This window comes from Hemiscyllium ocellatum, chromosome 34 (genome assembly GCF_020745735.1).
Source record: "Hemiscyllium ocellatum isolate sHemOce1 chromosome 34, sHemOce1.pat.X.cur, whole genome shotgun sequence".
In the NCBI taxonomy this organism is placed as follows: domain Eukaryota; kingdom Metazoa; phylum Chordata; class Chondrichthyes; order Orectolobiformes; family Hemiscylliidae; genus Hemiscyllium; species Hemiscyllium ocellatum.
Window position 1 is genome coordinate 25,155,779 of NC_083434.1, and position 15,093 is coordinate 25,170,871.

Consider the following 15,093-nt stretch of genomic DNA (forward strand, 5'->3'; position numbering starts at 1 on the left):
GATCAGAAGTTAAGCCATAAAGTAATGCAGCACAGAAATGGGTCTTTTGGCCCAACTTGTCCATGCTGACCAAGTTTCCTAAAGTGAACTAGAACCATTTACCTGTGCTTGGCCCAGATCCCTCAAAACCTTTCCTATCCGTGTATCTGTCCAAATGTCATTAAATGTTTAACTGTACCAGCCTCTACCACTTCTCCTGGCAGCTCATTCCACATATGCACCACCCTCTGTGTGAAGAAGTTGGCCCTCAGGTTACTCCTAAATCTTTCCTCTCTTGCTCATGCCCACTGGACTCCCTTACTTTGGAGAAGAGACCTTGGCTATTTACCATATCTACTGGTATGGCTCTCATGATTTTATAAACAGCTCTAAGATCATCCCCTAGATTCCTATGCTCCAGGGAAAATAAGTCCCAGCCTAGTCAGCCAAACCTTCCAATCTTGGTACATTCTTGTAAATCTCTTTTGCACCCTTTCCAGTTTAATAACATCCTTCCTATAGCAAGCTGACCAGAATTGTATGCAGTATCCAAACAGGACCTTACCAATGTCTTGAACAGCTATTACATGATGTTCCAACACCTGTATTTAATGCTCTGATTGATGAAAGCAAGCATGCCAAACTCCTCCTTCACCACCCTGTCTATCTGTGACATCACTTTCAAGGGACTATGCACCCGCACACCTCGGTCTTTCTGTTCAACAACACTTCCCAGGATCCTACTAATAACTATGTAAGTTCTGTCCTGGTGTATCTTCCAAAAATGCAACACCTTGCATTTATCTGCATTAAACTCCATTTGCCATTCCTTGGCCCACTGGCCCATTTGATCAAGATCCCATTGTACTCTTAGATAATCTTCTTCACTGTCCAATATATCACCAACTTTAGTGTCACTGCAAACTTACTAACCATGCCTTCTATATTCTCATCCAAATCATTTTCTATAAATAATGAACAACAGTGGGCCCAGCACCAATCCTTCTGGCACACTACTTGTCATAGGCCTCAAATGTGAACCCTCTACCATCACCCTCAGCCTCCTACCTTCAAGCCAATTTTATATTCAGTTGGCTAGCTCTTCCTGGATCCCATCTGAGCTAACCTTATAAACCAGTCTACCATATGGAACCTTGTTGAAGGTTCAGTGAATATTTTCAGTAAAAGGAAAATTTGTACATGGATGAACTATTATAGTGAGCATCTTGCAAAACTTGAATAACTAATACTTTTGCTTAACTGATCTTATTTTATAGGTTTTCACACAGTACAAACGAACAAAGAAACTATCGAATACATTTCTCACAAGGGATATCTTGTTACACATGAGTTTGATTTTCTATTTTCAAAATCCAATTATGTGGAAATCATGAATCTTCTATGCTAGTTAGAAGCTTGAAGAATGAAGTAGCCTCAAACTTTCAATCATTGTGTTAGTCAACTCATATCTGACTACACATTAAATTGGCATTCTGAAAGACTCTGACTGCACAACTAATTTTGTTATAATGATTATTTTCATCAGAAAGTCAACAAATTATATCAATATTATTGAAACTATAGTTGTTATACAGCATTACCTAATAGAAAAGTAGTATCATTTATAAAGAAAGACAAAGTCATAGATCATCACAGTGCTCACCATTCAAACTCCAGGCGGATTTGCACTGTTAATAATCTACATTGGCAGCTACATTCTATTCAATGAAAAGCAAAATGACTCGAGCCATTCTGCCTACATTCCCAATTAGTTAGACAACTTGTTACTTGTGTATGGTGATTCTACACTGGGAGTGGTGGTGTGGTGAATGGCCTACTGCAGTTCTTATTTTGAACTGAACCAAGTTTAGAAGCAAAAGCCAATAGGATTAGAGTGTGCAGCTTAACTTGGGGTCACTTTTAAAGTAATGTGTTATACCCATGTTGTATTTCTGCTTTACATTTGAGTACAAATTTATTCCAGGAATTGTCATGTAAATTTAGTCATAGTGTAATTACAGCCTTTTACCAGTGGTGGCACTCCAATATTTCAGTTAGGGAGGTTGTATTTGCAATTACTGTATACAAAGTTTTGATTGATTAAAACTAATCTGTTCAGAGATGTTACAATACAGACAGGATTTGTTCTGAGGAAGGAAAACTGGACCTGAAACGTTAACTCTGATTTCTCTTCAAAGACATTACCAGATCTGCTGAGCTTTTCTAGCAATTTGCTTTTATTTGTGATTTGGCGGTGTTGGAGTTGGACTGGGGTGTACAAAATTAAAATTCACAAAACACCGGTGACAGTCAAACTGGTTTATTTGGAAGCACTAGCTTTCAGAGCGCTGCACCTTCATCAGATGGTTGTGTCCTTCATGAGGTACTCCACAACCACCTGATGAAGGAGCAGCACTCCAAAAGCTAATGCTTCCAATTAAACCTGTTGGGCTATAACCTGGTGTTGTATGATTTTTAACTTTGTTTTTATTTGGGATTTTAACCCAAACCTTCTAGCTGTTCTAGGAGTAGGGACATTATCATAGCACCATGTCAGCCCTCAACCTGTTCAGGCACATTTTGACATTTCTCTTGGGCAGAGATCTCCAGAACACAAGCTGGTGGAATAATATCTTGTTTTCGTTTAAGCATTTTACAGCAACTAGGACTCAATATTGAATTGGACAACTTCAGAATATGACCTCTGTGCTCCATTTTTCTTACATCCCCACTCTACCCCAGCCATGAGAATTGTTTGTATCTTGTTGGCTTTGCTGTCCCATTTTCTCCTTTACAGAGATAACATTTAGAGGCCTATTTTATACCTTTATGGCTCCTTTACCATCATTATCACAGCTTTTGTCTTTTGCTCTAAGCACTCTCACAAAATGTTCCACTAGGTCCTCTTCTCCCTTTCAACAGCATTTTAAAAAACCAGTTTATTGAACTCCCTTCAGATTTGAAGAAAAGTCCAATTGGACTCAAAATATTAACTCTGTTACCAGCTCCACAGATGCTGCTGAGTTTCCCTCACACTTTCTATATTTATCTGATCCAACTAAAGACAAATAGGTGAGACAAACAAAAGTTTGGTTACATAACACTGTAGCAAGTGAATACTGGTTTCAGCTATCTTAACATTAGGAAAGAAACTGGCAAATCATGTGTATGCCCATGACTCCTTAGTTGTGAATCCTTTTGTCACGAACGAGGACTACGTTAGTTGAATTTCTAAATGTTTAATCCCATTATTTTCCACCTCCTGGTCAGCCACCATGGTGCATAATGTAGTACTGAAAGATTCAACAGGTCTCTATTACTGTTCCTGATAACTGCATACTAACGAGGAGAAAGTGAGGTCTGCAGATGCTGGAGATCAGAGCTGAAAATGTGTTGCTGGAAAAGCGCAGCAGGTCAGGCAGCATCCAAGGAACAGGAAATTCGACGTTTCGGGCATAAGCCCTTCATCAGGAATTCCTTTTCATCAGGAAACGTCGAATTTCCTGTTCCTTGGATGCTGCCTGACCTGCGCTTTTCCAGCAACACATTTTCAACTGCATACTAACTGCAAGATATATCACAATACCTCCAACTGTCCTGCCCCCATCCCTCACATCTTTACGTGTCCATTATATCCAGTTTCCCCACACCAACTGTAAAGTGAAAAGATCAGCCATCAGCAGTTGAGCAATCCTTGACAGCTAAAGAGCCTTTTTGCCTGTCTCCAAACAAATCAACCGAAATGTTCAAGAACAGATAAATTTCTGCAACTTTAATGCACTACTCATTCTTCGTAGGTCACATCATTAACCAGGGAATTAATCTTTAATTCCTGGACATGGCAAGGAAATCGAGGAGGGCTGGGAATTGGAGCAGAGTACTTTTTTCAAAAATATACATTATTCATAAAAAAACTTAATATATACAATCACAAACGCAGTTCACTTCTGTACAGTAACATATCAAGGAAAAAGCAAACATCTATCCAATAAACAAACTGAAGGCAACCTTATTTGTATAAGACTACAAGCATTTGAGGTACCAGAAGGGTCTGATAACTGAACCAACACTCATTTAACTTTGGCAGGAAGACCTCAGACAGCGGTCTTTTCCTCACTGCGCCTTGGTGACAACTACCCCAAGACCTGGAGCGATGAGCTGTGTTAGCTGCAAGAGTCTGGTCTGCGAGATGTGTATCATACACAGCGGGCTACAGCTTTAACTTCTGCCTGAAGGTCATTTTATCTGAGACAAACAGATTCGTCAAGTGTCAAATCAATGGGCGTGGCGTCACTCACTGAAAGTCTTTGAGATGACTGTCAATTTTCTTTAAAGAGTCTCATGTATTCTAATATCTCATAAATCTGTATATATAAAAGGCAAATGCAAGCGGAGCGGATTAAAGCTGGATCAGACGGAGTGCACGTGGTTAAGGTGTAGAGTTTGATATTGAACAGCTCAGGTTTAAAGTTAGCGCTCGTTGGGAGGTGGAGTCTGTCTCTGGTGTATCAGCAGGCGGACAAGAGTTCAGATCGCCTCCCCCCAGCCAGCTTCTCCTGGGCTCAGAGCGCTGCTGTTTGCTGCTTTCAGAATCCACCGGGAAACGGGCAGCAGCGGAGCGAAGAGCTCCCCTTCCTTCTCCCAGCTCACGAGCAGGGAACAGCGAGGGTGATTCTGTTGTCTTCGGAAATGTCCCAGTCTCAGAGGTTTTTGGTAACCGCTGTTCCCAGCCGGAGAGACGGGCTTGGAAGCAATGGGATGCAGAATGGGGACAGTAGTGTTCAGGAGACAGAGAGTACTGTGCCCATACTGGAGTATCTTAGAGAGCCCAACAAATACGGTAAGAAGACAATGAACAAAACTGTTTAATGGCACTTAAAAAACCTCACTTCATTCTTCTATTGGCCAGACTTTGGCTCCAGGGTTTTTTTTTCTCCAAAATAACTTCCTTATGGCTGAATGTTGAGCTTGCTAAATCTTCGACAACATTTTCAGTTGTGTAATAGGGCGGGTTTTTTTTTGTAATGTGTGTTACACTCCATGAGAACTGGACCAATGTTTAGTGACCGGATTTCAAACCAATGGACCGCTGATTAAAGTACTATCTCTCGCTTGAATGGCATACTATTAATCAATTGCACTTTCTACCGGCTTGCTGATAGCTGCCACTGCTTTTCCCCGTGTTTGAACCTAGTTGTTTGCAATCCATTGTTCCTTTTTCTTTAATCTTGGTTTGTTCAGAGTATTGACATGGGTACTTGATCACAGAGTGGATAACAATTTTGTCACTTTTTAAAATAAACATTCTCCAATCTCAGCTCACTGTTCCGATTGTTCCTTGACTTGCTTTGCAATGCCTTTGATGGAAAATTTTATAACTAACCTAACTTTAGGATGTTTTGGGAAAACTTATGAAAATTGGAAATTATGTGGCTGAATTCGTTTTATAGGTATTTTCTACGACTTTGGTGTGTATATATGCAGATATAAAGTGGCATTAGATGTTCTGCACAGGCTGTAGTTGAATTCTACTAAATGCAACAAAAATCATTTCAGTTTCTTAAAAGTATGACGTTAAAGCTGTTAGGCTTTTCAGGCTTTTACAGCATATGGCATCTTTTTAAGTAAAGTGTGTTCTGTGCAAAAGTTTGGGAATTGTCCTAGACACTTTTTCACCCCTCAATTTTGTTTGGTTTAATGACCAATCTCTCGTTTAAATCTTTTGATTACACCAACAGTACACATTGGGGTGCTTTACTGTATTAAAGATGGTGTATTAATACAAGTTGTACATGAGTAAAACGTTTAATGACTTGTAGAGCACTTTTATTAATGAGAACAAATGTCATCAATATGATTCTGGTCACTTTTTAAAGGTAATAGTTTAATTATTGAAGCTTTAGCCAGTTTCTGCTGTAATCTATATCAATATTGTAAATACCTTCCATAAATCAAACCCAACTCATCACAGCCGGGTCAACATCCATATTAATTTGTGAATGTAAATTTGACTAATAGTGACCTCATGAGTTGTGTATTGTTTAATAATATCTAATAGAATATTCTATTAGATTATGTTTAACTTTCAAGAAGGATAACGAGTAGGATATGCAGAATAACTACTTGTATCAATTGAGATTAGTGCTGGATGTAGTCGAAGAAAAGAATAAATTTAATGCACTTCATAGGGGAAAAAAACACAATACTTTGGTCTTGTCACTTCAGCAGATGGTAGCGACAGTTATTGATGGGGAAGATTGATAAAAAACCTGGGAGAGGGAAGCTGGGAAGAAATGGATGACACAATGGACTGGCATACAGCTGGACCTGTGTGAAATGTATAAGAGGAGTACAGGTCAGAATAAAAGTGGAAATGCGTGTCAGTCAACCTTCAGAGAAGGAAGTTGACATGAACAAAGTGGAAATAAACATGTTTTATTTTAAAAATTGCACTTTTCCACCCCCCCTTTCCTCCTTTCCACACTTCATTATGTGTACAAGTCATGTAGATTTTTACAGGAAGCTACATGTGGATGATACAATTGTGAATGGTTTCACAACTGAAATCTTTATTCATGTGTAAAATTTCTAGTCTGAGCTAATTTATTTAAAATTACCTACCTTAGCTGTACCCACTTTGTTGGCCATCTTAATTATAATAAATGAAGTTAGACATGTGATAATACTGCTGCACTTTAATTAAATACTATTAAAAGTTCTTTTGACTGTATGCAGTAAAAATAGAAAATGCAGCTGTCATTGAAAGAGCTGTACAACACAACAAAGGAGAAAAACCTCCGGTTGCATTCCAATCAATATAGTAAATAGTCATGAAACATGTAGGTTTCCATGCCAAGGTACACTGCTATTTGCATATGCACCAATAGAGCATACCGTTCTTTGTTTCAAAGGTCCTGGCAACATAAAGACAAATGAAACATTTTCATTAATAGTGCATTGCTGATTAGGTTATAACTCAGTAGTTGTAACTTCTATCTATTTATCAGTTAAAAGTTGTTTTGATTTGATTGCTGTTGTGTCACAACTGAGTGAATGACCTAAAAATGGCAGTGGTGCTTAGTCCTTGATTAAAAATATTTGAGCACTGGCTGCAGTATGTGACTAGTCCCTCGAGGACTATGAGGTTAAATCTATTGTGGGCGTTTATTGCATCTAAATCTTTTTAGACCTGTCATGTAAGGTACAGAAAGAAAGTACAAAATGGCTTCCTATTTCTGAACAACTGGCTTACTGAACATGTAGGAGAAAGTGAGGACTGCAGATCAGAGCTGAAAATGTGTTGCTGGAAAAGCGCAGCAGATCAGGCAGCATCCAAGGAACAGGAGAATCGACGTTTCGGGCATGAGCCCTTCAGGAATGAGGAGTTACTGAACATGTAGCTGATAACTATCATCAGTATGTTTTACTCGGTATATTGGTTTTTTTTACTTCTAGTTCTTTTTATAACTGGAGAAATTGCAACTCAGCATTTCGTGCAGTTAGGAATTCTGGACTGTTTTATCCACTTGTGCAAATGTGAGTGATTGCAATATCAATCTTAAAATCAAAACAGTGGTTCCTTTCTTCTTCAGTTCATCAGCAATGAAACCAAAAATGTAGTTGAATGCTGTCTACACAAGTGAAAATTTAAATATTTCTCCTTTCTCCTTTGCCTTTTTCTGCCTCCTACTATGGAGTTAAGCGTCCAGTGATGTCTGGATGTGCTTGTACTGTTCCTTGGTTAACAATAAGAAAATCTGAATTGTTGGAGAAATGGTGCCTGCTACACCAATGGATCATGACATGTACTCCTTTTTGAACAGTTCCATGCCCAATTAAACTGAGACAGTTGAGTGCCTTGCCTTAAAGGGAGAATACCACAAATATTCAGGGAGGGGATGGAACAGCAAGTGTTACATGAGCAATTCTATGCTTTAGGTCATTGTGAGCATTTGAGTAAAGTAACCATTTGCTGACCTAACAGGTTTAGGAAAAGTGAAAGAAATGCCAAGTGTTGACTCACTAGTACAAAAAGCTACTTGGATCTTTCATTAATAGTTTTTTTAAGAAGCAAAATGACTGACAGGAATCAACAGCAGTGAGCAGAATTTTATGTTTGGACTTAGTTTAGTTTGGGGTTGGTACAAGACCTTTAACATTTCTGAGTGAATATGTGATAGATTTAATTCACAAAAGTTTGCTTTTGGTGTTATTCACTCCTTCATGAGATATGTTGTTGCCTTCTGGGCCATCATTTATTGCCCATCTCCAGTTGCCCTTGATTATGGGCATGGGCTGCCTTTTTGAATTGCCACAGTCCATGCATTTTAGATCTTTTTCTCAGATCTTCAGGCAGTTCTACAACTGAGTGGTTTGATAGGTCATCTCAGAGAGTAATTAAGAATCAACCACATTTCTGTGGGTCTGAAGTCGCATGTCGGCCAAGTGGTAAGGGTGGCAGTTTCCTTCCCTGAAAAGGTATTGGTGAACCAGAAGTTTTTCCAACAATGGTTTCACAGTCTTCATTAGACTTCAGTTAGTTAAATGCAATTTTTTTTTAGAAATCTGGAGTTCAAATTCTACATCTGCCATAGGATGTGAACCTCGGTCACAAGAACATGGTTGCTATTGTCCTGGTTTTGTCAACTAACTGTATACTGAGTTAGATTTGGAACTAAAAATCTTTTTTATTATTTTGAATAAGATGCTGACTTTATCATTTTTTTAAAAATCATAGCAGTTATTCCTGTCAACATAAGTGTGATGATGCTGTTGTCTTGGTCCAAGACTAAGAATTGTGGGGTCCAGTGTTTCTGAAGTGGGATGTTTTACTGGGAGTTTTCTGCCTCTGCAGGTCAATGTAAAATATTCCACTGGCCCTGTTTTGAAGAAGAGCAGGGTGTTCTGTCTGGTGTCCCAACAAATATATATGGTTTGAACACCTCAAGAAAGATTGCTGGCCATTTAACACATAGGACCTTGCTATATGCAAAGTGCTATGCATTTCCTATGTTAGCGCAGTTTTTAAAGAAAAAACTTCATTTCCTGTGTAAAGCTCTTGAGAATTCCAGAGGTTGTGAAAGGTGTTTATGAATGTCCGTCTCATTTTCTTTTCCAACACACTGGAGAACAACAAACAAGCCAAGACCTTAAAAGCCAACCAGTTGGAGCCTGCCATAGGAAGTGCATTGGTGAGACAGTTGGATGATGTAGATTTTGTTTTTCTGTCTGAGTTGCAGGGCAAGCTAGTGATTGGTAGTCTTAGTGATCGTTCAGCAAAGTTTGCAGTCTGGTTCTGCGCTTTTCTTGAAAGTACAAAACTTTGCAAGGACCAAGCCACAGAATTGCATGGCTGCTTAAAGTTGCAAGTCAAAAAAATAAAAAGGAAATGTTCACATGCAACTTAAGACAATAAACAAGTAAAACAAAAAGGCAGACATCAAGATGGTAAAGGCGAGAATGATGAAAGGTATTGTAAAGAGTTTAAGAAAGAAGTCTGTAGATTTCTGGAAGATTACTTTCCATGTTGCAGCAGAAGTCTGTGATTCTGTCCAGTCAACATTGTGTTGACATGGAGAAAATGATGAAAATCTAGACTATTACCACATTACGAGGCAATTAATTAATAGGGATTTTTAAAATTCACCTCTATGCAGATACACTTTTTTTTTAAATGGGTTGTGATGAATCCCCAGAGAGATGCCTTTTTATTTGTTGCAGCTTATTTTCTGGATATCAATTCTTCAGATGCAGCCCTCCATTGTAGTAACTATTGTTGGACCCAGTTTGCACATTTCAATTCTCCCATTTTGGTCAATCCTAACACGGGAAATCATTAAACTTTGCAGTTGCATTTTATTTTCTCTGAAATGTTTTGTGATGGAAAGGAATGTGAACTTTCTTACAGTTGGAAAAATTGCATGTTCTATATATAATTATACACCTCTTGAATTATAATTTGAGGAACAGGTTATTAATGTTATTTACCTTCATTATCTATCATACAAGTTGTGCTTGAAATCTCTCATTATTAAATGTGTTCAAAGAATGATGTATCTAGATTCTGTTAAACATATAACTGTATTTTCCATAGCTATTAATTGCAAAAAGCAACAATTGATTGTAGATTGTCACATGCAATCTAAAATAATTATTATGTATTATCCAGATGGATATTCCACAGTGAGGAAGCGATAATAAAGAGAAGCGTTTATTAGTGTTACTATCCAAATTAGCTTGGCCTAGGCAAAACTGCATAGATCAGATGAGGCATCTGACTCAAGTTTGCGTCTCTTTCTCTCCAGAGAGGCTGTCATATCTGAGTTTTCAGTATTTCCTATTTCTAATTTTGATGTTTGCTAGTGCAGTAATTTTCAAGTTTATGCTGAAATTGGCCTACTACTTGAACCAATGGAATTTTAGAATCTGCACAAGATAAAATTACACCGCTTAGAAACTATCAGTTGTAGTAGGATGTGATTAACTGGTTTGGGTAGAAATTATAGATCTAAACACTGTACTATGTTGTGTTTCTGCAATGGTAATCCTGAGCTGTAAAATATAACTTTTTAAGTTCGTCTTCCATACTTTGCAGAGTTTCACTTTTTTATGACTCCAAATTACTGGAAGAATGAAATACACACAATTGTACAATTTTTGTAGTTTTAAATTATTGCATGGAGGAGACAACTTGCAAAGTAGTTTTGAAGTGAATTAGTTTCAGTCTGTGAGGTGATGCACTTTAGTGGAAAATATGAACATACACCTTTTGTGAGGGGGTCTTGTAAGACATTGGTTGTCCCTGCCTCCCAACCAGAAGGTTTGGGTTTGAGTTCCACCCCAGAACTTAAAGGCCTGGGAAGTTGGATTCATAACATGAGCAAACAGGGTGACTCCCAATGTGCAAGTCCTTCTGATGTGACAGGTGATTTTAAACACAGGAGAGTCCTCTCGTTATTAAAAATGAAAAAATTTGTTGCAGGTGCTGGAAGTCTGAAACAAAAAAATAAATGGTAGCAAGTTTTGAGAAGATTTGTAGCTCAGTATGAATTTCTGGATGCACATTTGGTTGCTGAGCTAGAAGGTTTGTTTTCAGACATTTCGTCACCGTACTGGGTACAGTCATCAGTGAGCCTCCGGTGAAGCACTGGGGTATGGCATGCTTTTTATTTGTGTTTAGGTTTCCTTGGGTTGGTGATGTCATTTCTTGATCTTTTTCTCAGGAGATGTTAAATGGGATCCAAGTCAGTGTGTGTTGATAGTTCTGGTTGGAATGTCATGCGTCTAGGAATTCTTGTGCATGTCTTTGTTTGGCTTGTCCTAGGATGAATGTGTTGTCCCAGTCAAAGTGGTATCCTTCTTCCTCTGTATGTAGGATGTTGGTGATGAAGGGCTTTTGCCTGAAACATCAATTTTGCTCTTCCTCAGATGCTGCCTGAACTGCTGTGCTCTTCCAGCACCACTAATCCAAAATCTGGTTTCTGCAGTCATTATTTTTACCGTGTCTTCTTGTGACTAGTTGATGTTCATGTATTCTCTTGGCTAGTTTTCTGCCTGTTTGTCCAATGTAGTGTTTGTTACAGTTCTTGCAAGGTATTTTGTAAATTATATTAGTTTTGTTTGTTGTCTATATAGGGTCTTTCAAGTTAGTGTGTTGGTGGGTTTGTAGGCTACAATAATGCGAAGATGTCTGACTAGTCTGGGAGTCATTTCTGAGATGTCTTTGATTTGGGGAGAGGTGGCTAGATTTCTTGACACATTTTGTCTGCTTGTTTGGGTTTGTTGCTGAGAAATCGGCAGACTGTGTTCATTGTGTACCTGTTTTTTTTAATACACTGTACAGGTGATTTTCCTCTGCTCTTCACAGTTCCTCTGTGCTGCAGTGTGTGATGGCTGGTTGGAATAATGTTCTAATGCAGCTTCATTTGTAGATGTTGGGATGTTGCTTCTGTAGTTCAGTATTTGGTCCGTATGTATTGTTTTCCTGTAGACGCTGGTTTGAAGTTCACTTAATAGAAGATTCACGCCATTCCATCCACTCCTCCCAAGAATTCCTGAAGATCATCAAAGACACCAAGATAGAAGTGGATGACATAATAGTTTCCTTTGACGTAACAACCATATTCACACCCACCAACATCAACATGGCCAAGGAAACACTGACTAAACTACTAGAAAAACCAAAGACACATACACCAAACACCACCAACTTTTATCAGCAAGGACAATATCATCAAGCTAGTGGACGTATGCCTGACCACCCACTTCACCTTCAACATCAAAATCTACAGACAAACCAATGGAACACCCATAGGATCTCTGATATCAAGGTTCTTAGCAGAGGCAGTAATGCAGAGACTTTAACAAACAGTTCTGCCAACCAACCAACCCAAACTTTGGGCCTGCTATGTGGATGTGACACCTTTTGCCGTCACAAAACAAAACCAATTAGAGGAAACCTTTAAGACCATCAATACAATTCACTAAAGAGGAGGAAAACAACAACAAACTGCCATTCCTAGATGTCACAGTAGAGCGAACAGCCAAATGGGGAACTTCAAACCAGCGTCTACAGGAAAACAACACATATGGACCAATACTACACTACAGAAGCAAAGATGCATTAGAACATTATTACTTCAATGAGCCACCACACACTGCAGCACAGAGGAAAATCACCTATACAGTGATATATGAACATCAACCAGCCACAAAAAGATATGACCCACTCTCACTAGTATCCTTACATACACAGGAGGAAGGACACCATTTCGACTGAGACAACACATCCATTCAGGACAAGACAAACAGAAATATGCATGAGAATTCCTAGGAGCATGCCATTCCAACAAACACATTGACTGACCAACTGACTGACTTGGATCCCATTTACCACCCCCTGAGAAAAAGAACAGGAAATAACATCGCCAACCGAAAGTAACTTAAACACACAAATAAAAAGCAGATCATACTACCAGTACTTCACCAGAGGTTCACTGATGATGGTACCTAGTATGGTGATGAAACTTCTGAAAACAAACTTTCCAGTTCAGCGAGCAAACTTACATCCACAAACATAGAGTCCAACACAGAAGCAGACCCTTTGGTCCAACTTGTCCATGCCAACTAGATATCCTAAAATAATCTCGTCCCATTTGCCAGCACTTGGCCCATATCCCTCCAAACGCTTCCTATTCATATACCCATCCAGGTGCCTTTTAAATGTTGCAATTGTCCCAGCCTCCGCCACATCCTGTGGCAGCTTATTGCATACACAGACCACCCGCTGCATGAAAAAGATGTCCCTTGGGTCACTTTTTTTTAAATCTTTCCCCTCTCACCCTAAACCTATACCATCTAATTCTGCACTTCCCCCACCCCAGGGAGGAGACTTTGTCTATTTATCCTATCCATGTGCCCCCCCCACCCCCCACTCCCGCCGCCTCTGACACTCCAGGAAAAACAGCCCCAGCCTATTCAGCTTCTCCCTACAGCTCAAATCCTCTAACCCTGGCAACATCCTTGTAAATCTTTTCTGAACCCTTTCAAGTTTCACAACATCCTTCTGATCGGGGGGAGACCAGAATTGCACACCACATTCCAAAAGTGGCCTAATTGAGAATGCTGAAAGAACTGAGCAGGATTGGCAGCATTCTTAGAGGCAGTTAATATTTCAAATCTAGTGAGGCTCTCCTTCAAAAGTCTTGTTCTCTAAAGAAGAGGTCATACCAGACTAAAAATGTCTCTCTCTCTCTGTCTGTGTCTCTCTGTCTGTGTCTCTCTCTCTCTGTCTCGCGCGCTTTCTCTCTGTCTCGCTGTCTCTCAAAATGCTGCTACACATAACATAAGGAGTTGCACATGAAAAAGAGAAATCCTGTTTCTCAGGATGCTGTGAGAGGTTCTCTCACAGGATTACAGCAGTTTTGTTACATATTTCTGGACCACGTGTCAAGCACCATAGTCCAGATTCACACTCTGCCCATAACCTTTGCTGTATCCAGTTTACTTAGTTGTCTCTTATTTTGGCGATAATAAAATTGGCTAGGACTAGCTTCCATAACTGCAAACCAAAAGAACCCTTGCAATCTTGCATGTTTCAATGGGTACAGACTCAATCTGCCCAACATTTTCTCTAATATATGCTTTCCTTTATTGGTCAGAGCATAGAGTAAAGGAGTTGGAAGTGACTATACCATACATTGGTTATGCCACTTTTGGAATACTGTGTGCAATTCTGGTCTCCCTCCTATCAGAAAGATGTTAAAACTAGAAAGGGTTCAGAAAAGATTGACAAGGATGTCGCCATGACTGCAGGGTTTGAGCTATAGGGAGAGGCTAAATAGGCTGGGGCTGTTTTCCCTTGAGTGTCGGAGGCTGAGGTGCGATCTTTATCGAGGTTTATAAAATCATGATGGGCATGGATAGGATAAATAGACAAGGTCTTTTCCCTGGGGTGGGTGAGTCCAGAACTATAGGGCATAGGTTTGGGGTGAGAGGGGAAAGATATAAAAGGGATCTAAGGTGCATCTTTTTCATGCAGAAGATGGTGTGTATGGAATGAGCTACCAGAGGAAGTGGTGGAGGCTGGTGCAATTGCAACATTTAAAAGGCATCTGGCTGGGTTTATGAAAATGAAGGTTTTAGAGGAGTATGGGTTAAATGCTGGCAAATGGGACAAGATTAGGTTGTGATATCTGGTTGGCATGGATGAGTTGGACTAAATGGTCTGTTTCCATGCTGTACAGCTTTATGACTATAACTGTGATTGCTGAAAAAGTTCAGTAGTGTGAGCAGCATCTTTAGAGAGATATCAGATAACATTTTGGATCCAGTAACCATTGCTCAAAGCACTACCCAAAATGTTAACTCTGATTTCTTTCTGCAGATGACAAACCTGCTGAGCTTTTACAGCTATTTGTTTTTATTCCATAGGTCACCTACTCAGCTTTGGGTGAAGATGGTTGCAAATACTTCACCCTTTTCTGGTGCACTAATTTTGCATTCTGCCATCTTTGTTTATGGAGCTACCACATTTTTCCATTTGTTGTTTTAGTTATTTTGCAACTGAATATGACTGGGTTGCATAATTTTGGTTATGAGATCATTTGGCTCTGC

General features: G+C 39.3%; 1 protein-coding gene across 5 annotated transcripts in view; it reads left to right on the plus strand.

Annotated features, from left to right (window-relative positions):
* Positions 1 to 4,414: 4,414 nt before the first annotated feature.
* Positions 4,415 to 15,093, plus strand: part of LOC132832275 (solute carrier family 12 member 7-like) — a 249,490-nt gene continuing 238,811 nt past the window's right edge. For 2 of the 5 annotated variants that reach the window (XM_060850131.1, XM_060850132.1), the window contains exon 1: positions 4,417 to 4,819. In XM_060850131.1, the coding sequence (XP_060706114.1) occupies positions 4,669 to 4,819 (151 nt within the window). In that variant the 5' untranslated portion in view covers positions 4,417 to 4,668. Of the gene's footprint in view, positions 4,820 to 15,093 lie in introns of all 5 variants that reach the window. The other 3 variants (XM_060850134.1, XM_060850136.1, XM_060850137.1) reach the window with 2 other exon arrangements.